Below are 27,343 nucleotides of genomic sequence, written 5' to 3' on the forward strand. Positions count from 1 at the left end.
AGAGCCTGTGTTCCCCCTGAAGTTTAGAATTTGTACAATTGCCTGGCATGGGATAGGGAAGCAGAGGAATACGGAGTTACAATAACAACATCACAGCTGCAGAAGAAATGGAGTGGATTTGTCTGCTTCTATATTGCTGTAACAAACACCATGAACAAGAGCATCCTGGGGAGGAAGGGGTTTTTTTCAGCTTACAGCTGCAGCCCATCATGAAAGGAAGTCAGGAGGGGGACTCAAGCAGGAACCTGAGGCAGGAACTGAAGTAGAGGCCAGGGCAGAGTGCTGCTTGCTGGCTTGCTCCCCCTGGCTTGCTCACACTGCTTTCTTATACCCAGGATTACCTACCTGCCCAGGGGTGGCATACAGTGGGCTGGACCTTTTCACATCTAACATTAATCAAGATAATGTCCTACAGACTTGTCTATAGCAAGTTCCCGCTTCCCAGATGAACCCACTTTTGTCAAGTTACCAGGACACCGCGAGGGTCAGCGTGGCAGACAGATGGCCAGTGTCTGTGGTTATTTTCAGTAGCCAAGGCCTTGGGTGTGAAGATAGGACCACATCCATCTTTTTTCTAACCTATTGTCCTCTGATTTGCCCATTTCCATGTTCAGTCTGATGGAAAGTGTAAGGACGAAAGAGAATGTGGAAGCCACACTGTGTGTCCCTCGTGAGGCCTGGGCTCTCCTGAAGAGGGTCTTGTTCTATCCTCTAACAGCTCCATGGGTTGGTACTGTTGTCACATGGGGTGACCATGGCTCTGGGAGGCAGGGGACTTACCTAGAGCAGTACAACTTTTGACTGGGTGAACTGCATCTTGGGTAGGGATGGATGCTTGCCTGGGTATGCTTCCATCGGAGTCAACGTTCTATTGCTGTGAAGAGACACCATGACCATCTCAACTCTTACAAAAGAAAGCATTTCATTGGGGTGATTTATAGTTCAGAGGTTTAGTCATTTTCAGCATGGCAGCATGCAGCAGACATGGTGCTAGAGAAGGAGCTGAGAGTTCTGTATGTTGGAGGCAGCAGGAAGAGGGAGAGAGAGAGAGAGCCACTGGTCCTGGCTTGAGCTTTTCAAACTTCAAAGCCAGCTCCCAGTGACACACCCACTCCAACAAGGCCACACCTCCTAATTGTGCCACTCCCTATGAACCTATGGAGCCATTTTAATTCAAACCACCCCATTCCAATCCCTGGCCCCCAGAGGCTTGCAGCCATATCATAATGCAAAAGATGCATTCAGTCCAACTTCAAAAGTCCCCACCCATAGATTATCACACTCTCAACACTGTTTAAAAGTCCAGAGTTCAAAGTCTCTGATACTCACAGCAATCTCTTAACTGTAACCCCCTATAAAATCAAAATGAAAAACATCACATACTTTCAACATACGATGGCATAGAATATATATTACCATTCAAAAATGGAGGAAAGGGAGCATAGTGAGGAAATACTGGACCAAAGGAAGACTGAAAGTCAGCTGGACAAGCTCCAAACTCCACATGCTCATGCCTGATGTCAAACTGTTCTTCAGATCTCCAACTCCATTCAGCTTTGTTGACTACAACACACTTCTCTCTCTTAGGCTGGTTCTACTCCCTGTTAACTGCTCTCCTAGGCAGATATCCCACAACTCTGGCATCTCCAGCATCTTGGGGTCTCCAACACAAGGATTTACCCTCACAGCTTCATGCAATGGCTTCTCAAGGCCTTCATGAAGGGACACCCCTGACGTATGCCTGGCCTCAGTGGCTTTCCTTAGTCACAGAGGGAGATTCCATAACCTTTTTATTGTATCATTGACTCTAAAGCCAAAACCATGTGGCTGAAGCTGCCAAGTTCCGCTAATTGCTGGAGCTAGAATACAGCCCCCACTCAAATACATTTTCACCAGCTTTCTGTTTTCAATGGTTTCCTTTACTACTTAAGTTTGTCTGGCCTGGAATCAGAGATCTACCTGCCTCTGCCTCCTGAGTGCTGGGATTAAAAGTGTGCACCATCACACTTGGCCCTAAGCTTTTCCTTAATTCCTTTTCACTTTTATTTCTTTTCATGAGTTTTGAAGCTTAGCTGGGTGGGGTCTTGCCCTAAGGTCACCACTCCCTCTATTCCATTTAGTATCAGGTTTTTCTTTAAACTTTTATCTCGTTGAGCACTAGACTTGACTTCATCACACCTTCTGATGCTCCTTTTCTCTTCAAACTGTACATTTTGTATTTTCCTTTGCTCAGTTTGCTGCTTCTCATTGTAGATCTGCATAAGTGTGGCTACTAACAACCAAGCAACACAATTAATATGAGGCAGTCTGGAAATCTCCTCTGCCAAAGTTGTTAATCCAAAACTCTTCAGTTTAAGCCTCAGGCAGATTTTTTTTTTTTTTTTGACAAGGGCAGAAAGCAGCCACATTCTTTACCAAGATATCACAAGAAAGGTTTCTAGGCCATGTACTAATATTCTTCTCCTCTGAAACCTCTTGAGCCAGGCCCCCACAGTTCAAATCACCCTCAGCACCACTGTCTTCCATGCTTCTACTCGGCCCATTAAGCTTCACTTGAAACTTTCCTAATCCACAGTCCTCATTCCTCCAAACAAAAGCACCATCAGGGCCATCACACAATACCCCAGTCTCTGATACCAACTTCTGTCTGAGTCAATGTTCTATTTCTGTGGAAAGATACCATGACTACGGCATCTCTTATAAAGGGAAGCATTTTGTTGGGCCTATGTACAGTTCAGAGGTTTAGTCACTATCAGCATGGCAGGAAGCATGGTGGCATGCAGGCAGACATGGTGCTTGAAAGGGAGCTGAGAGTTCTACATCTCAGCAGGCAGCAGGAAGGGAGAGAGAGCCACTGGGCCTGGATTGAGCATTTGGAACCTCAAAGCCAACCTCCAGTGACACACTTCCTCCAACAAGGCTACACCTCCTAACAGTGCCACTCCCGATGAGTAAAGGGGGGTCCATTTCCATTCAAAACACCACACCTGCCTTACACACTTTCCCATAACAACTGCAGTGATAGCCCTGTTCTTGCTGCTGAGACGGGGAAGTGGTAACCAGAGAAGTGTTTCCTCCCCTGGACCTCCCTGGGCTGACATCAAACAAAGGTCAGTCTTCTCCCAGGAACATCCCGGCTCCTCAGATGGGCCAGTGGAGATGCAGTGACTGTCAGGGCTGAGGCGGTGTCTGATGAGTTCTACTGTTACTTCCAAGAGAACGCAAAATTGGGGTTTCCCTATTATCTCAAAAGCCTTGTCCCTGACACATGCCAAGCTCCTGCCTTGTCACACAACTACCGCACATACCAGCAACCTTCATCTTCTCCCAAGTTCCAGGGGTAGGTGATACCACTTCCCCACTGCACAGGGGGGATATTGAGTACCCACCAGGGGGACTGTCTTGCCCTGGAAGGATGGGGCTTTCTCCCAATCTTTCTACCCCTGAAGCTGGGGACAGCAATGACCTACAGAGCCTCTGGGTGATGAGTGGGTGTGTGTGTGACACAGGCCTTGACCCCGGCTCCTGTGTGACCACTCTCCTCCTCAGAAGATGGAGGGGAGGCCTGCTCAAGGCTGTGTTCTTTGAATATTTAGTTGGTAAATAAAACTACTGGGATAATATGGGGGTTGGCTGCACCCTGTGCTGTGGCCAGTGCTTGAGGGACTTCTGGGAAGTAGCCACAGTCTGTCACAAGGCTGGGGACAATGTGCAGAGTTGCCAGGCCCCCAGCACCAAGATGCTCACAGGACATACCATGTTACCACTCACTGGGGCCTGGGCACCTGCCTCCTGCTCTGAGCCACTGGGCCTCTGGGCTACGTGAGGAGGAAGCAGTGGTGTGGGTCAAAGTGTAGGGCCAGAGACCCAGCAGGACGCAACCTGCAAGACACCTGCTGGTGCAGGGGCTGCCAGGAGCTAGGGATGGGATAGGCCCTGGCCTCTCTCAGGCAAAATGCTTCCAGGCTAGTGTGATGTCCTAGATGGACACATGCTGACAGGACCCAGCAGAGACCTTGTGCAGCTGGGCTCAGAGTGGCTGTGAGTGGCTTTCCCTGAGGGTTCTGAAGCTGAGACACACAGCCAAGCTGAGGCCAGGGCAGGGCACTCAGGAGGGCCTACAGAGGCAGGAAGGGGGACAAGGTAGGGTGGGAGTATGTGCCTTCATGTTCGTGCACGGATGTGTATGAATGCATGTGTGTATTTGTGTGCTTTGTATGCGAACATGTAACAAGTACATTTTCGAGTGTCTATACATGCTGTTCAAGAGTGATATGTTGTAACATGCACCATGTAATTCTGAGTCTTAGTGGCACAGACAAGAAAGAGGGAGCTGGGCCCTGAATGATTCATTTCTATCTTTGATCCTGGAGGCTGTGAGCAGCTGTGGGTGACATGGTCATACTGTTTCATTTTTCCTAAGGCCTATGGACTTTGCTGGTGTGAGTCAGGGGTGCTGGTGATCTGGTAGCAGCACCAGGAGCAGATGAGGACAGCATTAAGGACAGTGTGTCAGGGACAGGCAATAGGTACTGAGACACTTTCTCTAAGATGGAGACCCTGGGATGTTTTCTGTCTGAACCCCAAGCACCCATCTGGGAAGTTCCTTGAGTGAGGTTGAAGCAATAATGCTAAGAACTATTAGGACTGTGCTAGCATGGTGGCTCAGTGCTTCGGAGCCCCCACACCCGAGCCCAGATGAATGGAGGAGGCCAGGGCAGGCGTCCCGGGTACATCTATAGAATCCCAGTTCTCAGGATCATGTAGCACTATCCTCTAACCATCTTGTGAAGAATTGTAAAGTTCAGCATGCACTGAGCATTGTGGGAACCATAGGGCACAGAGTGACTACCCCTCTTACCATCTGGATTCTTGTGTCTCCACCTTGCTCAAGTCTATAGCTTCCTGTAGACTTGAGAGCCTCCCTGCCAGTATATGCAGACAGTGTCCAAGTGTCAGCACAGGCATTCTGGGCTCCAGGGCTGCTCAGTCTGTGTCCAAGGCTGCCCTTGAAAGCCAGGGGTAAAGCCTTGTCTTCATTACTTTTCTGTTGCAGGCAACTTTTAGAGGAAGGCAGCTTATTTGGGCCTTACAATTTCAGAGGTTTGGAGTCCAGGATCATCATGGTGGGGAGCATGGCAGCAGGCAGGCAGGCATGGCTCTGGAGTAGTAGCCCAGATCTTAGATCCGGATCCATAAGCATAAGGCAGAGAGAGAGAGAGAGAGAGAGAGAGAGAGAGAGAGAGAGAGAGAGAGAGGCAGAGAGAGGGAGAGGAGAGGGGAGGGGGAGAGGAGAGGGGCGAAAAGGAGAAGGACATACAGAGAGAGAGAGCGAGAGAGACAGAGACACAGAGACAGAGAGACACACACACACAGAGAAAACATTTTGGGCTTGGAATGGCATGGGCTTTTGAAACCACAAAGGCCACCCCAAGTGACACACCTCCTCCAACAAGGCCACACCTCCTAATCCTTCTCCAAATATTGGGATATATGAGCCCATGTGGGCCATTCTCAATCAAACCACCTCAAGCCAGAAAAACCTAGAGCAGCAGGGACCGAGGGAAGGCTGGAAGCCCAGGCATCCTTGACTCTGGGGTTTGTTGTTCTGTACCGCTTAGGAAAGGCCCAGCACCCTTGAGCCCCATGTCCCTGCATCTGTCCCTCGAGCTAACTCACCCTTCTCTGTCCCACTGTCTGACACATACACGTTGTCTTCTGTCCCTGGGGCCCAAACGTCAGACTTCAGATGGATGGTGATGGGTGAAGACATCACACAGAGGCTGGGGGCGGGGAATGGACCGAGAGGAGACCTGGCTGCCACAGCTTGAATCCTGGAAGAGCCCTCTGGGACACTGGGCTCGGGGCTCATCTCCAACTGGAGGTGGCCCTGGCTCAAGGCAGGGAGGATGGAGCATCCATAGGAAACGCCAGGAGGAGCCTAGAACTCCCCGTGTGCACCGGGGGCTTCCTCGGAGGCTGTCAGGTGCCTCCAGATCTGGGCTGAGCATCAGCCTGAGTGGAATGAGCTCCTGGAAGAGGGGGCCCTTCTGAGCTGTGGGGACCCCCGTGACAGCAGCAGGCTGCTGCTGGCAGCCAGGATGAAAATCAGGCCTCCTACTGCGTCCTGCCTGGGGCACTTTGCTTCTGGCAAGGTATTTTCAAACTGGACTGTGAGCAAGGCAGCAGATGCCCGTGCACCTCAGTTTCCCGATGGATAAGGTGGGGGGATGCCATCTAGCACTGTGCGCTTGGCCTCCGTGCATCTCCAGACTGAAGACGGGTGTAGGTGTTTTCCATTTCTGTTCCCCTATCTAAGTCTGTCTCCACTGGGGAAATCCTCCCCCACTAAGGCACAATTAAATTTCCCAAATTAATTACGTACCTGACAGCAGGATTGGTGATTTCCTAATTCCCACTGTAATTACATGGCAGGAACAGCCACCCCAGTCTCCCCGGCGGGTGTGGGCTGTGCAGTGAGCATGGCTGGGGGCAGCGGGGGTGGGGGGTGTCTTCTGCTTACAGACACAAAGCAAGTTCCTGGCCTGTCCCACACCATGCTGTCTCTCTGCTCTGTCCTCCTAAGGTTGTATGGGTCCAGGCAGGGAGCTAGTGGAGCTGTGATCATGAGGCATTCTGAAGTGGACAGGATGGTGCTCTTCCATAAACAGGACCACCGAAGTGAGGAGATGGTCCCTAGGCTGTGTTTTGGGGCTCAGGATGTACCTGGTGAGAGCCAGAGAGCCTGATCAGGGAAGACGAGTTTGCAAAGCCAGGACCAGAAGCAGAAGTTCAGGTTCCCAGCTAGGTCTCCTGCTTCTCCACCTACAGGGGGTCCTGTGCTCAGAAACCAGCTGGGAAGATGGGCAGCTAGCCTGGTGCTCAGCGGCAATGCCCCTGATAAGTGGCACCTCCATTTCTTCTGGGCCAGTAGAGAGAAGAATATCATGAAGTCTTTAGGAGGTCAGTGACCTGGAGAAGTGGGATTGCCTCAAATGGGGCTTCCTTTCTTTGAAGAATCCAGCTACTCCTTCATCTCCCAGTGTGTTTACTGGAAAAGCTCTACTTGACTTTATGCTTAAAATTAAACAACTGGTGCTGGAGAGATGGCTTAGTGCTTAAGAGTGTGTACTGCTCCTCTGGAGAAACGGAGTTCGGTGTCCCACACCCAAGTAAGGCAGCTCACAGCTGCCACTAACTCTAGCTTCAAGGATGTCTGATGCCTCTGGCTTCTGTGGACTACTATATTCGTGTGCATAAACACACACACACACACACACACACACACACACACACACACACACACACACACCTGAGAGGATGTGGCAAACACATGCAATAGCCCATGGTAGCTGTTAATGTCCATCAGATGCCAAGTGTCAAGGACCTGCAGGAAGTCCTCTGCCTCCCGTGTCCAGCACATAAATCAAAGAACTGACTTCACAGTGTGGACAAGACAGAGAGCCACAGGACGGAGAGGTGGCCATGAGTTTAGAACTCTGAAGTTCCCTGCTGTGGCTGGAGCAGAGACCAGGATCCCCAGCCTGCCTTACTGTCACTCTGGGAGCTCTGTGTTTTCCCATGTGAAAAATGGCATCAGTGTCCAAGTCCTCTGGAGGATGGGGTCATGGCCAAGAATGGACTTGAAGGATGGGGTGTGGCTGAAGGGAGAGTACAGGTCTCACATCTGCCCAGAGCACAACAGCCACAGAAGAATAAACTCAGAGGTGTTCTGTGAATAGCACATTCATCCGACTGTGCAGCCTGTCTGCTCCGCCCCTTTCTCTTATCCCTGCCCTGCACAGAACCCCACCCACCACCTTTCCACCAACTTGTTGGCAACTTCCTGTTCCTCTAATCAGGGAGGGTTCTGGGGGAGGCTGAGGGTGGGAAGAAGGAACCACAAGAGTCTCCTCATCTTCTGTGCCAGTGTGTACCGGGCAGGGGCCATGTCCCTGTGTGTTTTCAGGTCCTGCTGCACACCCCATCCTAAGTATGGTTCCTGGTTGTTGGCCAGGCTCATGAGCTGGTCTTCTGGTCCAGCCGCCACATTTTAGGGTGGCTCTAGGATGAAGGCTGCACAACTGAGCCTCCCACACCATGGGCATCCCCGGATGACAGTGGGACACGCTGTTGCTCTGGTCTCAGGCAGGCCGTGCCAGGAGAGCAGCTCAGAACAGCCTTCATGGGGAACGAATGTTGCCCCTAACCACAATGCTGCCCTTCCAGGCCACAAGCCCTGGCAGGCAGCAGCACCACCATAGCTTCAGGGACCATGGAATTACATTCCTCTCAAAATGCTCCTTTTTTAATTATAATTGCCATGACGGGCGTAATCCCGCTTATCTCCGTCCACCTTTGACAGTGGATTTGCTGTAATGAACTGTAACTGTGCCGCCTCTGATCTCTGAAGGCTGTTTATTTTCCTGGTTAGCATGGGTTCCAGTTTGGAGGATAGTCTGCTGCTGGCCTGGGAAGTGGGTTCCCACCGTGCTTGCTTCTTTTCACAGTCACCACAACTCAGGCTCTTCTCTGTCCTTGGGGTCCTGGGAACAGGTAAAGCTCCCTCTGCAGTGTGTTGAGAGCCTTGCCTGAGGAGAGCCCTGCTGCGGCCTAACTGCTCACAGCCCTGTTGCATAGTGTCCTCCTGGCTAACCTCTCCTGGGAGAACATGTGACTTCCTAATCCAAAAAGACCAGCTGAGGTTAAAACACAGAGCGTGCCTAGTCTAGATGCCCAGAACCCACAGGGTAATGCAGCCAGGGGGCTGTGCCCTATTCCATTTGAAGCATGCCTGGGAAAGGCAACTGGGGTGTGCAGTCCCAATTCAGGGCCTTTATAGGGGCTGATCTTCTGCCTTGATACCCACAGGGACCCACCAGCCCTCCACGCATTCCAGTCTCTGCTCTGTGTCACCTCCCCGGGAAGGGCTGTTCTAGTTTCATTCTGTTGCTCTGACAAATACCATAGCCAAAGCAACTTAGGGGATGGAAGGGTTTATTTGGCTGACAGGTCACAGTCTATCACTGAGGAAAGCCGGGGAAGGAACTTGTAGTGGAAACCATGGAGGAATGCTGCTTGCTGGATTGTCTTCTCATTGGCCCACAGACCCATGCTTAGCTAGCTTTCTATACAGCTAGGACCATCTGCCTAGGGAATGGTGCCGCTCACAGTGTGCCCAGCCCTTCTGTGTCAATTAACCGTGGTGACAATCCTCCACAGAGGGTGGGGATGTGCCCTGGCCAGTCTCTGACTGGAGGCTCACTTCACACGGTCCACTTGGTGACCCCAGGGAAAGGCATGGTTCTCCTCATTCCGCAGCAGAGGTCCCTGAGGACCAGCAAGCTGAGTGACCTGCTCAGGGTCACTGTGGCCTCTGTGGGAGTGTGACACAGCCCTGGGGTATTCGCTGTCCTCCAGGAAGTACCCTGCTCTTTTCATGCTGTGGGTGCTGATAGGCCTTGGTCCTCCTGGGAGCCCAGGAGTGTGTGCAGACAGTGCTCTATGGGGGAATGAGTGCTCCTTCTTGTGAACAGGGACACACTCATCTCAAAGCTGCTTGTCTACAGCCGGACCTCAAAGGGGAAACTCGCACTCAGAGCCACAGCTTTCCCTGGGTGTTTCAATTCCCAGGGAATGCCAGTCCCCAACACCGTCTCCTCTGGGAAGTAAATACGGGCCATGAATGGGGCCATGGGAGGTGGGGATGAAGTTCTCCAGCCCAGGAGCCTATGGTCAGTATGCTCTCCTGCCTCCTTCATTGTCTTACTCTTCAGAAAGGTGACTGTGTGCTGGCCTCTGACAGGTAATCACAAGCCTGGCCATTCCTAGGAAGGCGCGGGTGTGGCCTTCCCTGTCAAACCCAGAGGGATAAGCACTGTGTATTTCCCAGCTCACCAGATCAGGATGAATGGAGATAATCTCTACCTGGCCACAAGAGCTGCCCAGGTCATCTCTAGGGTCGCTGGCACCCCCTCTTTGAGAATCTACAGCAGAGAGTGGTTTTGGCCCTGGGGGCTCTGCCTCCTCCTGTGGGCTGGAAGGTGACATGGTCTCGGCCTGGGTCCTGGAGGCATGCCCAGCTTAGGTTGGCAAGAGCATCTGTGAAAGTGGCAACACCGCTGCAGGATGACAGCCCGTGTGCCCGGTGAGCAGCAGTGGCAATGTCCGTGCCAGGAAAGGGAGCCAGGTGATTCCAGGGACAGGGGCCTCATATGGCTTGGAGGGTGACAAGAAAGTTCTGAAGACTGCCAGAGGGCAGAGCCCTTGTAAAAGTCCCACTTGTGACATTTAAAGCCTGTGGGACACCATGGGGAGCTCAGACCCTTTCCCCCCAGAGTCTAACTTCATCCTTGGTGACCAAGCAAGTGAGGACTCCTCTAATTTGCCTCCCCATCTGCATGGGAAGAGCATGCTGTCAGTCCTTGGGCACGAAGGGAGTTGGGGAGGGGGACCACTGTCTGAAAGGTCTCAGCACACGGTAACATGGAAGCTCGACCTACTGTGTTCTCGCAAGTCTTCACACTCTGTCTTTGGTGCTTCCTGCCTCCGCTGCTGGTTTCCAGCCTCCACTCCTGCCCTTCTTCCTTCACCACTGCTTTCCTGGGGCGGCTAGCCTGGCTTACAAGGCCCCAGGATCGTCCTCAGTGGAACCCCTGAGAAATGTCCACCCAAATTCCTGACGCATCCCCTTTCTCTCAGCTCCCGTGACTCCTCTGTTGGTTCCCAAGTCCCGGGTCTCCCACACACCCGAGGCTTTTCTTTATGCTCAGATAATACCTTCCTTGAGCCTTTGGAAATACCCACACTTTCTCTAGGTCTGGCAAGCCTCTGGCTCTCACCTTTGGCTGTTGAGCGACCCTGACATTTCCCTAGGCTCCGGAGGGCACCCACACCTTCACCGGGACCCTGAGATCTGCTCTCTGGCACCATTTCATCTTTCCCTCAGCCTTGTGCGTGTGTGGCCCTGGAGGCACGCACATGTCTGGCAGAATGGCAGTTGACTCCCCTGTCCAAGGGTCCTTGAGGCTCCTGCCTAGCCAAGTTTAACCCTTCCAGTGCTGTCTACGAGGAGGCCTGGGGCCTGCATGGAAGAGGGACCTGGGCAGTAGCAGGCACTCCTGAGATCCTCCCATAATGTGAAGTCATGCCCAGTGGCACTTAATACCTCTTTTGCCCACTGTTCCAGCCCAAGGCCTCAGCAGAGGACATGCTCAGGAAGTCTGTGGAGGGGTTTCTTGTAAAGGACTGAGTTTTCAGAGTAAAGGAGGTGCCAGGGCCAGGAGCCAGATTGTCTGGGCCAAGTTCACAACCACATTTCCATCTTCGAGTGCTGGTTGGACTGCAGGCAGGGGTTTAAAAGAGTCTGTGGGGTTGGTCAGTCCAGCCCACTTCATTCCAGAACTGTCTGCCAGCAAACCTCAGCACTCGGCACTCAGGGCTGTTGTAGATGTGGCAGAAGCCAACGCCATATGTAGAAAGTCTGGTCAGGTGATCAGGCCCTCAAGATGGAATCTGCCCCCTGGGAGTTCAGGCCTAAGAAAACTGGAGCCCCCAGTGTCCCCTGTATCCTCTTTCCAGCCCATACCAGCTCTGGCTGAGCTGCCTGAGGTGCAATATTGGGCCCTGAGCACACAGCAACTCTCCCAGGCGATGACATGTTGCTCCCATGTCAAGGTGTCCATTGATGAGTTGCTGGTACATTAGCAGGTACCAGGATGGCTCTGCAGACACTGCTGGGGTGAGAAATGGTATCAGGGAGGCTCTGGGGGTCTGGAGGAGCCGTGCCATGCCTCAGTCTCAAGTTGGTGGGACAGACCTGAAGCTGATACCTGGCTTCTGCTGGGAGACCTGAGGTTGCTATTCTTTGGGCCATCAGGCTCCCCATGCCTCAGTTCCTCATATGCATATGGGCAGCCCCCACCCTGTTCCAGTGTGACATGATACCTCTGCAGTTTCCTTCACTCTGTGGCACAGGGTTTGCACATCGGGCGTGGGGCAGGGAGGGAGGCTGTGTTCCCTCCCTCAGACTACAGATGCCTTTCGCATCAGGAGAGCCCAGTGAACTTTTTTGTTGTTGTTTTGGTTTGGCTTGGTTTTTATTTCATGGTGTTGCGAAAGCCAGAGGCATTCGGTAGAAACCACGCTGCAAACTTTGATCTTTCCCCTGGCTGGCCATATGTAGGAGCCTCTCTGACCATGCTGGGTAGCAGAGAGAGGAAATATTTAGTCTGCAGGGTTGGGATGCCAGTATTTTCTGAATCAATGCACTCAGTGAGATATATGAAACAGTCAACGCGTCCTTACAGCGCGGGCTATGTAGATGATTTTGCCACCGAAAGTTAGCGGGAGTGTGCTGTGCACACTTGAAGCAGACTGGGCTTAGTTCTCATATTCCGGGGTGTTCAGCAGGCTGGAGTATATTTGAATTTTTTACTTACAATATTTTTCAATTTATGATTAGGTTGGTGAGGCCACAACAGAAAAATATGTGTGATGACCTGCCTGGCCCATCATTCCTGCACCCCTTCCTGTATCCTACCTCACTAGCCAACGCCCTGTTCCTCATTTCATACTCAGTCTCTCATCTCTCAAGTCACATTCCAGAATTTTTCTGAGTGACACCATTGCCTGTAAGATGTCCTGTATAGTAGTGACTCCCTGCCCCCAACCCCAGGGCAGTGGGAATCAAGATTCCCTCTTGGCAGGTCCTATAGGACTTCCAGGCCTCTGAGCAGCCAGTGGTGTGTGTGACTGTCGGCATGGCACCTGTCCCTAATGTCACAGCAGACTTCCTGTCCTCTGGAGCAGGACTAGATCTTAGAACCAGCTACTCCAGGAATCATATCTCCAATATACCTTATACCTGGAGTAGGTTTAAGTCTGTTCTTGGTGGTAGGTCCCCATATCTCCCCTACTCGGCCTCTATTTCCCTGTATACCAAGTGCAAGTGTTGGAGCTTGTCTCCAGAGTGATGAGGGGTCCCCTGGAGGTGCCCTGCAGGCTGTCACATGCAGACTCCTGATTATCATGGAGCATAAGGTACACGAAGCCACAGGCACTTCGCTAAAGGCAGAGGGCAGTCCATTGATTGGCAGCAGGATGACCCTGGGCAGCATTGGCTTCTCTTGGATGCTGCCTCTGCCCCCATCCTCTGTTTTCAGGACAGGCATGAACATCTATCCTGGACCCTCTCCACACACATAGGCTCCATGTCCCACACAAGTGTAGGTGGCCTCACTGGGAGGGTCAGGGGACACCTTTCTGGAGCAAGTGTGCCTTTCTCCTACCTGTGTGTGATTTTCAGGTTAGCAATGGGAGCCGGGTGTGAAAGCCAGGGCTCATTGTGGGAGGGAGGGGGAGAGCGTGCCCCACCAGTGAAATAATTATAGAATATGAAAATGGCTTAATGAAATCATTTTTAAAAAGAGATTGTGTGCAAACACTCAGCAATTAAGCAGCCAATTCACAAATAGCAATTTTCCAACTGTGCTCGCCTTCCGTGTTTCTTCTTGCCCGGTTTTAGACTCTGGGTTTTTCATTTTTAATTTGAGCGGATGAAGATTGGAATGGTCTCAGCACTGTTGAACACAGGGGAAAAAAGGAAAAACATAAAACATTGGACAGTTTGGATACTGAAAGCAAGGAAGTCACCTAAGGGTGTGCCCTGTTCTGGGGAGGGAGATGCTTTGTGAGTACTAGTGTCCCCTCCCTGTCCCCTCCTTCCTCCTTCACACCCTTCCTTAGGAACCAGACCCACTTAGTGTCAAGGCCGATGAATAGACATAAATCCAACTCCCCACCCCCACCCCTGCCCTTTTGCAATGGCAAGCTTGACCAGAGAAGGAAGCTTGCTAGCCTAAGGTGACACAGCCTCCAGTTCTGGCACCGAGGACACCACCAAAGGAGCCTGACAAGCATTGTCAGCGGTGTGCTTGGCTGTTGGACCTTTAGAGGTTCATGGTGACCTCACCATCCTGGATCTGGCAGCCTTTGGAGGATAGAGTCTTAGGCCCAGTGCTGGCCTAAGGCTTCTGCCACTGACCTGCCCAGACTGCTTACTGGGCACTGGGGCAGCTTGTCATCTAGTTTCCAGACTTATCTGAGGTTGTGAATATCATTCCCTTTCTTGACCTGCATTCAGGGTTCCCTAAGAGACAGTTCCAGCAAGCAGATAAGCTGAGCTCCATGTGGACAGGCTGTGGCATCCCTTCCTTCCGTCCAGCCCACCCTGGCCTGGGGCAGAGGCTGAGCCCAGCCCAGTGCCACTCCTGCTGTGGCCTGTGGCCTTTGCTCTCAGTGTCGCTGCCCGGATGGCAGCTGAAGCATACGGTATCACCGCTGACCCCTGGCTGCCGTCAGCAGACCCTCAGCCAGCGTGGGGAAAGGGTTGGAGGAGCTCCTGTCACCCAGGCCCTGGACAGTCTCCAAGTGTTCCTCTCAGAGGCGACACTGCCCTGTGCCTGCAGGTTCTCTGGGCCCTTCAGTGGTCCCAGCAAGGAGCTCCACGTTCCGCAGGTTCTGAGCTTCCCTGTGACTCGTACCTTTCCCTCCAGCATTGATGGCTATCTGGGGCTGGTGAGACCTCCAGACTTTAGGCATTCCATTGCCATCCTCTCTCCACCTGTCCCTGTATCATCAGTGAACAGTGGAAGCTATAAACAAGAGTCGGGTACTTTGGGCATCTAATTTAGAATCACCCGTGTAAACAGTCAGTGCTCAATAACTACAACTGCCTACATGAGTTGAACTCCAAGCCCATGTCTTCCCAGAACCCCACAATATAGCCTTACCAACACAGGGTCTTTATGTAGCTCTGGGCTTAGGGTCCAAATCTCATGTGAAGACAGGAGTAGGTACTAGAATGATATGGCCACCAGCCAAGGAGCCCTGCGGCCCCCAGGAGCTGGAGCCTCTGAGCCCTTGGACTTGGGATCTGGCGCTGTGAGTGTGTGATTGCTGATGTTGAAGCCCCCCAGTCTGGGGTGGTTTTGAGGCCGCCTGGAGAACCTAATCCATCCTCCCTCTCACCCTGTCCAGCCTCACTCTTCTTCCTACCCCCTTTTCCCACTTCCCAGAGCTGGAATAACCCGAGTTGCTTGAGTCCTGCCATTTGTGTAGCTTTGAAAATATGCAATATTCAGACTTGGTGTCGTGGCACTGACCTGTAATCCCAGCACTTGGGAGGGTCAGGAGTTCAAAGCCACTCTCTGCTACACCACAAATCTGCATCAGCCTGGGCTCCGTGGACTCGGCGGAGGTTTGGTTTAAATGGCTTCGTTTTGTTCTTTGGAGAGAAACACTGGGGGGTTAAAAACACAGCTGTGAGACACCAGGTGAGGCTGCGGTGTTCTCTTCCTGGGAACAGGTGACAGTCCCTGTCCCCTTCAGTCTCATCTTCTCCACCTTCCGACAATGAACTACTACGGACAAGTGGCTCCGGCCACTCCCCTGTTCCAGAGTATGAGAGTCTCCCACAGATCAAGCAAGAGCCAGGCCAGCCTTTCCTGGGATGAGGCCTCCTGCCCTGCAAAGGGGCAGCAGGGTCCTCCATCTCTTAAGATGACCTCTGCCCCAGCAGCCCCATCCCTAGCAGGAACCAGAGTGTTCCAAAGAACGGGTGCTCATGTTTTGTCCTCTTCTGGGACAGTGAAAGCAAGCAAGGCCAAGGTCACCTGAGTCACTACCATTGGCCCCTTGAACTTCTTGCAGTGAATGTCCCTTGAACACCTGTCACCATGATTGGGTGTGTCTGTTTGCTTAAGAAGCAGACATCCCTGGGCACGGATAGAACTGCCCACTGGAAAGGCACATCCAGGCCGAGTCCCCCCGTAACCCACCTTATGGGGACCCATTCAATTGGTGCCTCTACTACAGATTCAGGGCTAGGGCTAGATGACAGTTACTGAAAGGGATGGGGTGCCTGCAATTAAAGACATCGGTCACACTTTTGCACCGATGGGGACCTCGGAAGCTGCTGACCCCAATCCTTAGTGTCTCGGAGGAGGAGAGCGGTGCTGACTCCTGAGCTGGCAGCCCAGGGCCCCAGCAGCTCAGAGCATCAGGGACTGAGCCCAGGGTGGGACTCCTCCCCAGGATGGGTAAGGAGAAGGTGAGAGAGGGACCAGAAGGAGGCGGCACAGAGTCCAGCGTCACTCCCAGCTTGATCGCGTCTCCAGCCTGGCCCTGTCCACAGCAAGGGCTGTCCTGACTCCCAGCTCAACCTTCTTGAGAGGCACCTTCCTGAGCACTGTCACTTGGATGCCATGTCACGTTGTGCCCCCCATCTCTTCCCATATCCCAATGCCTTGTCCAGTGCAAGTCACCGTCCGACTGTCCCTCCTGGGGATGGGCCCCGTCCCCCACAGTCTGAACCCCTGATTCCACTCGTAGCCTCGGTGGTTCTCCTGATGCAGCAACATAGTGGCAGTAACAAATCGTGTGGTGCATGCTGCCGCCAGGCACCCTCTAGAGGACCCCACACGGCCACTCGGCTGGCCCGCTAGGACAGAGCTTAACAGGTGAGGACTTGGCCTTCACAGACCCCGCCCCTCCCTCAGAGGCACTCCTGATGTCACGCGTGTCCAGACATGAAGTCCTGGCCCAGCATGTTAGGAATTGGAGTCGTGTGAGTTGTGCAGAAGGTCCTGGTGGTCACAGAACAAAGAGAAAGGACAGTAGTGACAATGATGTAGAGCAACCTAAACACATGAATGAGAGCAAGAAGGAAGGCTCCTGCCGAGGGACTCTAGCCGCAGAATATTCTAGAAGATGCAAAACTGGCACTAAGGAAAAGATCAGGGCTGCCCAGGGCTGGAGGTCAGGTGGGGAGCGGGCTGAACCCGGAGGGTGTTTAGGGCAATGGATGGGTTCCATTCATGCCACAGTGGTGAATGCCTGCCATGTTCAGTCTGTTGGGACAGCAGGCCCTCATCAGAACCATGGGCTCTGGGACAATGGTGTGTATGTTGGCTCATCCTGGCGGGGAGGGTAGTGGCAGAGAGGGGCTGTGAATGAAGCCAGGGGCACGGGCAAATTGAACTTACCGCACAGTTTTGTGGTGATCTTGAAGCTGCAATAAAATGAAGTCTATTAACTAAGACTAGGAGCAGGTGAAATTAATTTTAGTAATGATTTTAATTAACTCAATATATCCAGAATATTAGTATGTCAATATGCAATCTACATAAAACTGACAATGAGGTATTTTACATTCTTTCTGGGCCCTGAGCCTTTGAAATCAGTGTTTCAAAGTTTTTCTGCCCTTGGCCAGATGGACCACATTCCGAGTGCTGTGGCCGCAAGCGGCCAGCGGCTGTTACACTGTAATGTGGATCCAGCCCCCACTGCCCCTCCCCGTTCCACTCTTGCTGCCCCAGACCTGGCTGTTCCCCAGAGCCCACTCCTGCCCATCAGCTGCCATGTACTGTACCTATTAGACTCCTACACATACTCCAGACCCAGCTCAAATGCCCACTTTGTGAAGACAGGATGGTGTTACTCAGATGGTCCCATCCTAATCCTGTACAAATGCTTCCTCACTTGGTGGATGGCACTTGGCATGTGGGACTGAGAATTCCCGGGAGTGGCCCTTGGGATTGTCCTTTGAGTCCTGGGTAATTGTGGGGACCAGCAGGGGAAGAATTTTGTTCAGAAGTAGTTGATATTGGGATAGATGCAGACCCTGGGGACGGGTTTCAAAGATAGAGGTAGGCCACAAGCCCTGCATTGGCAGGAGCCTTCAGGGGTTCTCAACCTTCCTAATGCTGTGACCCTTTAATACAGTTCCTCATGTTGTGGTGACCCCCCAACCATAAAATTATTTCATTGCAACTTCTTAACTGTAATTTTGCTACTCTTATGAATTGTAATGTAAATATCTGATATGCAACACCCAAAGGGGTCGCAACCCACAGGTTGAGAATCACTGCTCTACAGGGTGCAACAGGCAAGGACATAGACTCTCTCTCAGCCTCTAAAAGAGACCAACACCTCTGTTTTAGCCCCCAGAAGTCCCATTTCTGTCTTCTCTGAACTTCCTGAGACTGCTATGTTTTAAGTACCGTGGTGTGAGAGCTTCTTACAGCAGTCACAGGACACACACGCTCTCCTGAGGAAGGCTGCCTGCTGCATTGTGCCCCCTCCCCCAACTCTGAGCCTTTACCCTGCCCAGGAGCGCCTCAAGGCACATGGGCAGGAAGGGCCTGGCCAGGGGAAGGGAGATGCTGGATGGAATGTGAGGATTGGGGGAGTCAGCAGGTCAGGCTGGGTTAGGTGAGGTGCAAGGCAGCCGGGCTCTGAGGGGCCCGCTGGGGACTGTGGGCGTCCTTGTTAACATGCCCTCAGCATTTCCCAGAGTGCCCTGGACCTGCAGCAGCGATGCTGCCTCCTTGTCTCCCCCACCCAACTCTTCGTTTGTCTGTCTGTCTCTTCCACCCTCTCCTCTATCTCTGCCTCAGTGTATCTCTCTTTGTGTCTCTGCCCCATCTGTCTGTCTGTCCCTCCCCAGTCTGTCTCAGTGTCTCCTCTTTTCTCTCTGTCTCAGTCTCTTTCTCTCCCCCAGTGCCCCCCCCATCTGTCTGTCTGTCTGTCTGCCTGCCTGTCAATATTTCCCTCCCCTATATGTATGTCTCTGCTTTGCTCCCCTCTCCCTTTGGAATGCCACGTCTGTGTCCTGTGGCTGCGGCATGATGTTAAGGAGCCGAAAAGGACCCCCTCCGCTGTTCTGAGAAAATGCGGCACCTTGGGACTGGTTCTTTGGGGGAGCTAATGCGAGTCTGTTTCCATTCTCTTCAGCTCCCGGGGGAGGGGGGGACTGTGGCCCTCCAGCAGTTGCCTCTGTCTTCATGTGACCCCTCCAGTGTGGCCTTGTCTTATCCTGGTGACATCCGTGCGATCTACATTTCACTCGTGTTCTTGGCTGATGTGTTTTCAAAAAAATGCTGGCCAACCAGGGCCAGGTGCCTTTCCCTGGCAGACACCGTCTCTCCCTTCTTCCCTCAGGTCTCTGTGTGTGCCACTCTGTCCCTGCCTGTCTATGACCCAGTGATCCCACCCCTCCTGGGTCTCCCTGGCCCCTGCATTGCTAGTCCTCTTCCAGTGTGGCTGCATCTTGCTGCCTCCTTTAGCATGTGCCTGCCTCCATCCCTTGACAGGTGTCCTGGAGCACAGGGGTGGTCGCTGGGTGCTACTCTCCATGGCTACCCCGCACCCACAGGTGCCCTGGAGTTCCCAGTCTGGGGCAGCTCCTGTAGTGAAGAGAATGGAGAAGAGGCTGGGGTGGGTGGCCTGGGGCTGAGGCAGTGGGTAGCAGGAGGGAAGGTGGGGGACAGGATTAGGTCTTGGAAAGGGCAGCCAGGGAAGATCCAGCTGCATTAGGCTGTGGGCTCTGAGCTTATAAACAACCATTGTTTCTACAGGGCTCTGGGCCGCGTGGATCGATTTCTGCTAATGGGGCCTCTCACTTTCCCCTTCCCAAAGAAAATCAATTCTCTGCGGTTTGGAGAGCAAATGTGCCTTGATTAGACAGCAGACGCATGGTGTCATCTTTGTTCTCTTGCTCCAGTCCTCCTAGGGAGGTCTGAAGAAGCCAGGCCCCAGACGGTCCCTAGGGACCCTACCCCTGCTGGGCAATCCTGAGAGTCAGAGGAGGGGGCTGTCTCTTGTCTTGGTCTAAGGGACTTTGTGACCCTGAGGTTTACCAAGGACATTGGGGGCCTGTGGCCACCAAACCCAGTGACAGTAAACATGGTCATCTTCCTGTAACTGCCTCACCTGAAGATCAGGGGATGAGGGAAGAGGCCAGAGGGGACTTAATGGACTTAATGGTGGTGTGGAGTTATTGGCCTGTTCTCCCATGATGAGCTCATAGGGCCAGTTCCTTGTGGCACAGATCCTGGAGTCTGATTCCCAGCGGGTGCCAAGCTTGTCCCTGCTATCCTGTGGTCCTGGGCTCAAGGCAGGGGTCAGCCTGAGCCTGGATGCTCCTGGTAGAGCGGAGCATTCAGAGAAGGCAATGGATGAGTGGAAGAGAGCAGTGGGACCTCGGCTCAGTCAGTGGCCATACTGGCATCAGAAGAGCCAGCGTTTGAACCCTGAGTCTTCTGCTTGTTAGCTGAGTGGTCCCTCATATAAGATACTGGTCCCCTTGGTGCCTACTGTTCATCTATGAGATGGATAAAATGGCACAGATCTTCAGGGTTTTGTGAAGCATCATAGGGACAGAAGGATCAAGAAATTCTGACTTCTGAGTGGGGTAGCAGTGGTGCACGCCTTTAATCCCAGCACTTGGGAGGGAGGCAGAGGCAAGCAGAGCTCTGAGTTCAAGGCCAGCCCGATCCACAGAGTGAGTTCTAGGACAGCCAGGGCTACACAGAGAGACCTTGTCTCAACCCCCCACCCTAAAAGTTCTGACTTGGTCCTCACTCCAGACCCGGGCTGTAGACCTGAGCAAACCTGCCATCTGCAAGGGCACCCAGCCTCCCCACTTGCTCTTGGGGTGGGGACCCGCTTCCCCTGGGAGGATGGAACGGGCGACTCTGGGGATCTCAGCTCTGCCAGTGCTGGCATACCAAGGTGCTGGAAAGTCTAACCCCCGGAGGACATGTGTTGACACTTGTCTCTCTGTTCCCACAGGTCCTCAGATTTTGGGACAACCTACACCAAGCTTACTCTCCAGCCTGGCGTCACCACTGTCATCGACAACTTCTATATCTGCCCAGCCAACAAGAGAAAGGTACGTACATACCAGCCCAGGGTGGCCAAGCCTTGGGGTCTGGCTCTCCACGGACCACTGTCTGGTTCTGCTTCGGGAGAGTGGTCTGGTGTGAGGCATTTGGCCCTCAGCTCCTGCGGCTTTGGCTCATTTTGATGAGTGCATTTGAAGCCATCAGCTGGGCCTCTGGAGGAGCGCCTGCCTGCTTATCTGGGGCACATCCATCTTCTCCTGTCCGGGAGGCAACCTCCATCAGGCGGGCAGAAAGGGGAGTCAGCGGAGCTGGTGGCTGAATCAGCTCCATCTGGCTCAGAGTCCTGGCGGAAGCTCTGAGGCCCTTCTCTAGGGCGTCATCTCTCCAAGGCTGGTTTGGTTCCATGTCAAAACGTTGCTCGCTGTCTCTTGGTTTCTGGTTCTCACTTCCTGTCTAGATGTAGAAGAGGGAAGACCATGGGAGACTCCTCCTGCAGATGTGTGGCTGTATCTTGACCCACCTAGAGACCCCAGCATCAAGTCAGCACATTAGACTCAATCTAGAGAAGCAGTCCGAGGTCACAGGAGGGGACTCAGACAGAGCAGAGTTCAAATCCTGGTTCACTTCTCTGTGCTCTGGTTTCCCTGTAGGAAGATGGGATGTAGCCCACATCTCACACAGAGACTTGAGTGAGCCCTGCGTAGTGATCCCTACAAGATCAGTATCTAGGTCCCAGAGGTACTTGGGTGGTGGCAAAAGGGAAATCCCAGCAGCTTGTTACTAAGCACAGGCCACACTGCTCACAGCTTGAAGGCCAGTGCTCACAAGATGAGACGGGACAGAAATGAAGTTTACTGAAGGTCTTGCCTTGAGAAGACAGGGTGCTCGCATCCCCAGATTTCCGTGTTGGGGGACTCACATGTATGAGCCAGCTTTTACAGGGAGGGGGAGAGAGGCATGAGGCAATGGGCATGAAGACTACACACTGAGTGGTACCTTCACCCATCCTGTCTCCGTCATGCTGCCCCTACTCCCAGTGCCCCCTCCACACATTCTGACTAGACTTTGTCATCAACCCTGGGGTGCTTGTGTGCTTTGTGTTAGAGGATGCACAGAACTAAGGAGTAAGGAGGTCATAGTCTCGCAGGTCACCAGACGTTTCAGATTCTAAAAATCTAAAGAAATGTCATTTAGAATGTAACCTATTAATCAGGTAGCCATGGCTTTCTTTTGGTTTGTTTGATGCCAGACAAAAGAGGAGTGGTAAACAGCAATTCTGCCAAGGGCCAGACCCAGAGGTGCATCCCTGTTAGAACCTGGGGCCTGTGTTTGAGCATCCCACAGAGGGTGCAGAAGCACAGGATGGTCCTACTGCGGGAACGCACCATGCACTCTGGTGGCTGTAGTGCCGGCAAAGGCTCAGGGGCTCAGAGAGACAGTGGAGCCCGACCTGAGCAGATCCCACTGCAGGTCAGCCCTGTGGGAGGACAGGAGCCTTACTGGACTGCAGCAGAACCCAGATGCTGCTTTGGGGAAGATTTAGTTTTAATTGTTTCTGTCCACAAGTTTTGCCTGCGTGTATGTATGTGTGCCATGTGGATACCTGCTGCCCAGGAAGGCCGGAAGCTGACATCAGATCCCTTAGAACTGGAGTTACAGGTGGTTAGGAGCCGCCACATGAGTTTTCAGAACTGAACTCTGATCTTCTTCAGGAGCAGCCAGTGCTCTTGACTCCGGCCCCTCCACTGCTCTTTAATGGGATGCCATCTTGCATGCTAGAGTTGTCTGATTTTGTGTCTTCCTCTCCTTGATTTCTGCTGCCGTGAAAGTTTCCTCCTGGACAGAATGGGAACAGAGGAGGGAGGGCTTGGGCCCTTGCCTTGGGCCTTTGGCAGGTGGAGAGGAGAAGGGTGGGTTGGTTTTAGTTTCCCCTGCCTCTTCCTAGATCCCTCCCTCATGCCTCACACAGGCAATCGTACTCCATCCATAACCATCCAAGCAGTGAGGCCTTGCTATCACATTTTCCAGGGGAGAAAACTGAGAGGAAAGGTGAGAGTTACCCCATCACATACCTCCTGGTAGGAGGCCTGGGTCTGAAACCACCTTCTCTGGAGTCTAAGCTAAGGAGGCAGGATGTTGTCCATGCTCAGAGCAGCTGTGAGGGCCTCTATCTGCAGGGAACCCCGAGTGCATGAAAGGAGCAGGGAAGACCTTTGACCTCCCTGACTGCCATGGGTCCTTCCTGCTGTTGCTATGATTGTGTGTGTGTGTGTGTGTGACAGAAGTGACCTTTAAAAGTAGGTGTTGGCCGGGCGGTGGTGGCGCACGCCTTTAATCCCAGCACTCAGGAGGCAGAGCCAGGCGGATCTCTGTGAGTTCGAGGCCAGCCTGGGCTACCAAGTGAGTCCCAGGAAAGGCGCAAAGCTACACAGAGAAACCCTGTCTCGAAAAACCAAAAAAAAAAAACAAAAACAAAACAAAACAAAAAAAAAAGTAGGTGTTGAAGGTCAGATTCAGTGAACAGAGCCATATTCCCATTGCTTAGAGCAACTCCCAAGTCATATGTGTCTAGCCATCCCCGCGCTGGAGCCTAGGATGATCAGGTACCTACAGGGCAGCCTGCAGGCCATGTCCATATGTGGAAGGAGGGGCAGGGGCAGCTGAGGCAGTAAGAACCAAGAGAGACTCAGATGCTGTGAGGGCAGGGAAGGATCCCCAGGGGGGTTGGGCAGGGAGCAGTGAGGTCAGGCCTAAGGTTCCTTCTTGGACTGGGACCACACCCTTGACCCCTCCCAGCCTCAGTGACAGCCTGTACAATTGAAAGCTGCAATGGGTAATGGAATATGGGCTCAGTAGAGGCTTCTGGAAAGGACATTCTATGCAGCCTGGTTCCCATTCAGTCCTGGCTTCTGCGGTCCTCTGAGAGGGGAGATGGGGCAATGAGGCATTTGCAGTTTCAGAAGGACACAAATGTCAGCCCTGCTAGGGAGGTGTGGTTTGAACCCTTCCAGATTTACTGGGCTCCCTGCATCCATGCCAACCCAGCCCAGTCCAGTTCGGTTCAGTTCCTTGTTGGCAGGGGCAGGAAAATGGCAGGTCTTTACCATATTCCAGGCTCAGTTTGCTGGCTCTTGGCTTGTGCCATCTGGCACGTCCTGGTTCCACTCTGGGCCTTATTTTCCCCATATGTGAGGAGCCTAAAGTGACGGCCGAACAAAGCCCCTATCAGTTCTGTTAGCTTGACCTCTGCTGGCCTCCTCCCAGAAACCCCATGGGCAGGGCACCCACTGGAGAAGCAGTCCCAGCTTGGCTCTGTCCATACTTCAGCCATCTATGTCTTCTGCAGGAGGCAGCTGGGCCTCCATGTTCCTCCTTGTCAGGCTCCAGGCACTCATAGATCCAGGCAAAGATCTGAGTGCACACAGGACTGAACCCCGTTGCTAGGGACAAAACGCTTTGCCCAGGCCAGATACAGGCTGAGGACCTACTGGGACCCCATCCTTTGCTGGGTATAGATAGGAAGCTGCATGGATAGCTAGAACCTTCTAGAACCTCTGAGAGCCCAATGGGGCCTGAGAACCTGGAGCTCATGCAACATGTCTGTAAGATGATTAAGAAAAGAACTAAAGTGAATATTCCATCTGCTCCCTGTCCCCACATTGACTGTGGTATAGGGTGCTAAGGCCCTCTTTTGCAGGGCACCTGTGTGAGCTGCTCCCTAGTGTAGGGTAATGGATAGCTTTGCTGGAAAGTGGGACTCCAATTAGGAGACCATTTAGTAACCATTACAGACTGATCAGTTCTTTTTGGCTTCTTAAGAGACCACTTTGTGAGCTGTCTTCAGAATGAGCTCTCTTTGATTTTGTCTTGCCGGCAGTATAATCAGAGTGTGGCCCCAGGCATGGCTTTCTGCCACCTCAAACATAACTCTGGCTTGTGACTTTCCCTTCCGAGCCGCCGTGGTTCCCACACTGGCTTTAGGTGGCAAATGCATTGTTGAATGGTCCCCAAGAGTGCTAGAGCATGGAGAGGTATGAAGGTCTGGTCTGGTGGGGATGCCTAGTGAGAAACCGTTTTTAAGCATCGTGTTATGCATTAAAAATTCATGTGGATTGTCATCTTATACAAGGCATCTATGCTGGACTGAATGCTAAAATCTCACACGTACATTGCCACCAAGAAAACCCTTACTGAATGAATGGTCTAGGAGAACGCTGATTCCTGGTTCCCCCCTCTATCCCACTGAGGAGGCCCTTCCTGTGGCTTGCGGCCAGAGCATATCAGTCTTTATTCACTCGCCCCCCTCACTCCCCCTGAGGCTCATGAGAAGCCACCTGCCAGCCTTGCAAGGTTGGGGACACGTGGATCACACCACAGCCCTGCATCCGGGAAGCTGCCTGCATCGCCAAGACTCAGTACCTGCATGTTGTAGGGGAGCCAGTGGTGCCAGGGAAGGGTGTGTCCCCTAGGACTCCACTGCCCAGCAGGCTGCTGTGTGGTACCTTGCACACATGTGTCCTGGCAGACCCCCAGAGTAGGGGTTCCTGCAGTCTTATGCTTTACAGGGGAGAGGGAGAAGCCCAGGTACATCAAGCAACGTCCATGAGTCCACACAAGTGGGTCAAGAGTGCCTCAGCCCCAGTTGTCCATCAACCTTCATCCCCATAGGACCCCAAACAGCAGGAGGAGACCTGTGCCAAGGTCCAGATCCAGAACTACACATTAGCCACTGACAGCTACTGTGGATCTCAGTTCTGTGGATCTCCTGGGATGATGTCACAAGGGATCCTCTAGCTCTACTGATTGTCAGCCCAGCCCCTGCCCTCAGCCCCTGCCTGTGAATTCCTTTTGAACTCTGTGCTGTTCTTGCTGAACTGCGTGCATGGGCCTGCCTGCTGGTGTTACTGGCCCTCCCCCACGCTGCTGTCTTCTTTGCTAGTCTGTCTCTCTTCTCTACCGATCTTGCCCTAAGCTATGGTGAGTCTATAGTGCTGAGCCCTCCTCTGACCTTGTTCCTGCTCCACCCCAGCATAAGCCTCCTCCCTGCCCAGCTCACAGAGGCCCTCGTGGTAATCCAGGTTCTCCTCTCCTCTCTTCTCCGATGTGGGCCAGAGCAGTGTGTAATCTAAGATCAGCTCAGGCTCCATGGCGGTGGCAGTGCGGGCCTAATTCTGTGCTTGGAGAACACGCAAGGCAGCCCAGCCCCTCCAGCCCCTCCAATCCAGTCAGAGCACAGCAGCCTGGTGGCTGTCTCCGACAGTGTGGAGGGTTTGAGGAGCCCAGATCTGATCTCAGTACAGACTTAACTCAGAGATGCCCCAGCAGTAGGTGGGTCTTTTTTCCTTCCCACACTGAAGTACACGCCTAGCTGTGCTGTCTGCTGCTTTGAGGTTGGTCCTTCTGAGGGTCCTACTATCTGCCCTGGGCCTAACATCTGATCAAGAATGTAGCACAGGGAAAGAAGGCCTGAGAGATGGGGGAACAGGCTTTTCGAGGACTTGGATCCCAGGGTCTGTGTTTCCTAGCTCTCAGCTTCTGCTTGCAGGATATCGTATGCGGATCACGATGGATCACGATATTACCTCTTCTCTGTATTTATTGTGTATCATAAATGATGATGTGAGGCTTCATAGTGCAGTGCCCAGCACTGGCAGTTGAAATCCTCAGTACCATGGGCACTGACAGGAGCTAGTGGCCCATCTCCCGAGGCCACTTTAAGGGTCTGAGTCAGTGTGTGTAACTCAGAAGGAATGAAGTCCCTACTGTGCATCTTTTCAGGGTCTCAGCATGGCTGACACTGGGCTGAAACTTCAGCCATCTTCTATATCTGTCCCCAGCAGAGCCACTGACTCCCTGTGGATCAGAAATGATCTGAGATGCCCATTTAACTCCGTGTTCATGTTTAGACTGGGCTTTGGCAGACCTGGCACATGATAGTTGGATATTTTCATGATATAGAGGACGACCCCTGCCGTGGCATACTTACACATAGCTTGGCAGCCAGAACTCTTACTCAATATGCCTCACCATATACCAGGAGCATGAAAAGCCGTGTGTGTGTGTGTGTGTGTGTGTGTGTGTGTGTGTGTGTGTGTGTGTGTTTTGGAGGGACCTCAAGCAGCATTCAAGTTGTGTGCTTCCTAGAGCAGGTGGGGTCATTTTCTCTGGGAAAATGGCTGCGTGGGTCTCAGAGAGCACTGACAGACCTCAATGTTGCTGCACATCTGCAAATCAAAGTCGATTTCAATGATGCTGTCCGTCAAGATGCCACGGGGGAGCAGATCCCTGCCTCCAGGGCTCCCTGGCCAGGCTGCACAGGGCACCTCCCCACCACCTTGTTCCTGTTCCTGATCCATGCATGGAGTCTCCACCATCTCAGGGCTTGTCCATGCTCTCAGCTGAAGCACCCCCCTCCCCTGTTCCCCATCCATGCATGGAGTCTCCACCATCTCAGGGCTTATCTAAGCCCTCAGCTGAAGCAACCCCCTCCCCTGTTCCTCATCCATGCATGGAGTCTCCACTCTCTGCAGGGCTTGTCCATGCTCTCATCTAAAGCATCCCCCCTGTTTCTAATTCATGCATGGAGTCTCCACCATATGCAAGGCTTGTCCAGGCTCTCAGCTGCAGCATCTCCCCCACACTGTTCCTAATCCATG

The 27,343-nt window shown here is 52.8% G+C and overlaps 1 protein-coding gene across 4 annotated transcripts in view; it reads left to right on the plus strand.

Annotated features, from left to right (window-relative positions):
- The window catches only part of Sorcs2 (sortilin related VPS10 domain containing receptor 2), a 390,666-nt gene that overhangs the window by 221,354 nt on the left and 141,969 nt on the right, over positions 1 to 27,343 (plus strand). For all 4 annotated transcript variants that reach the window (XM_052736096.1, XM_052736097.1, XM_052736098.1 and 1 more), the window contains exon 3: positions 20,635 to 20,734. In XM_052736096.1, the coding sequence (XP_052592056.1) occupies positions 20,635 to 20,734 (100 nt within the window). The remainder of the gene's footprint in view (positions 1 to 20,634; positions 20,735 to 27,343) is intronic.

Source organism: Peromyscus californicus, unplaced genomic scaffold (genome assembly GCF_007827085.1).
Source record: "Peromyscus californicus insignis strain IS unplaced genomic scaffold, ASM782708v3 Scaffold_13__1_contigs__length_99412109, whole genome shotgun sequence".
In the NCBI taxonomy this organism is placed as follows: domain Eukaryota; kingdom Metazoa; phylum Chordata; class Mammalia; order Rodentia; family Cricetidae; genus Peromyscus; species Peromyscus californicus.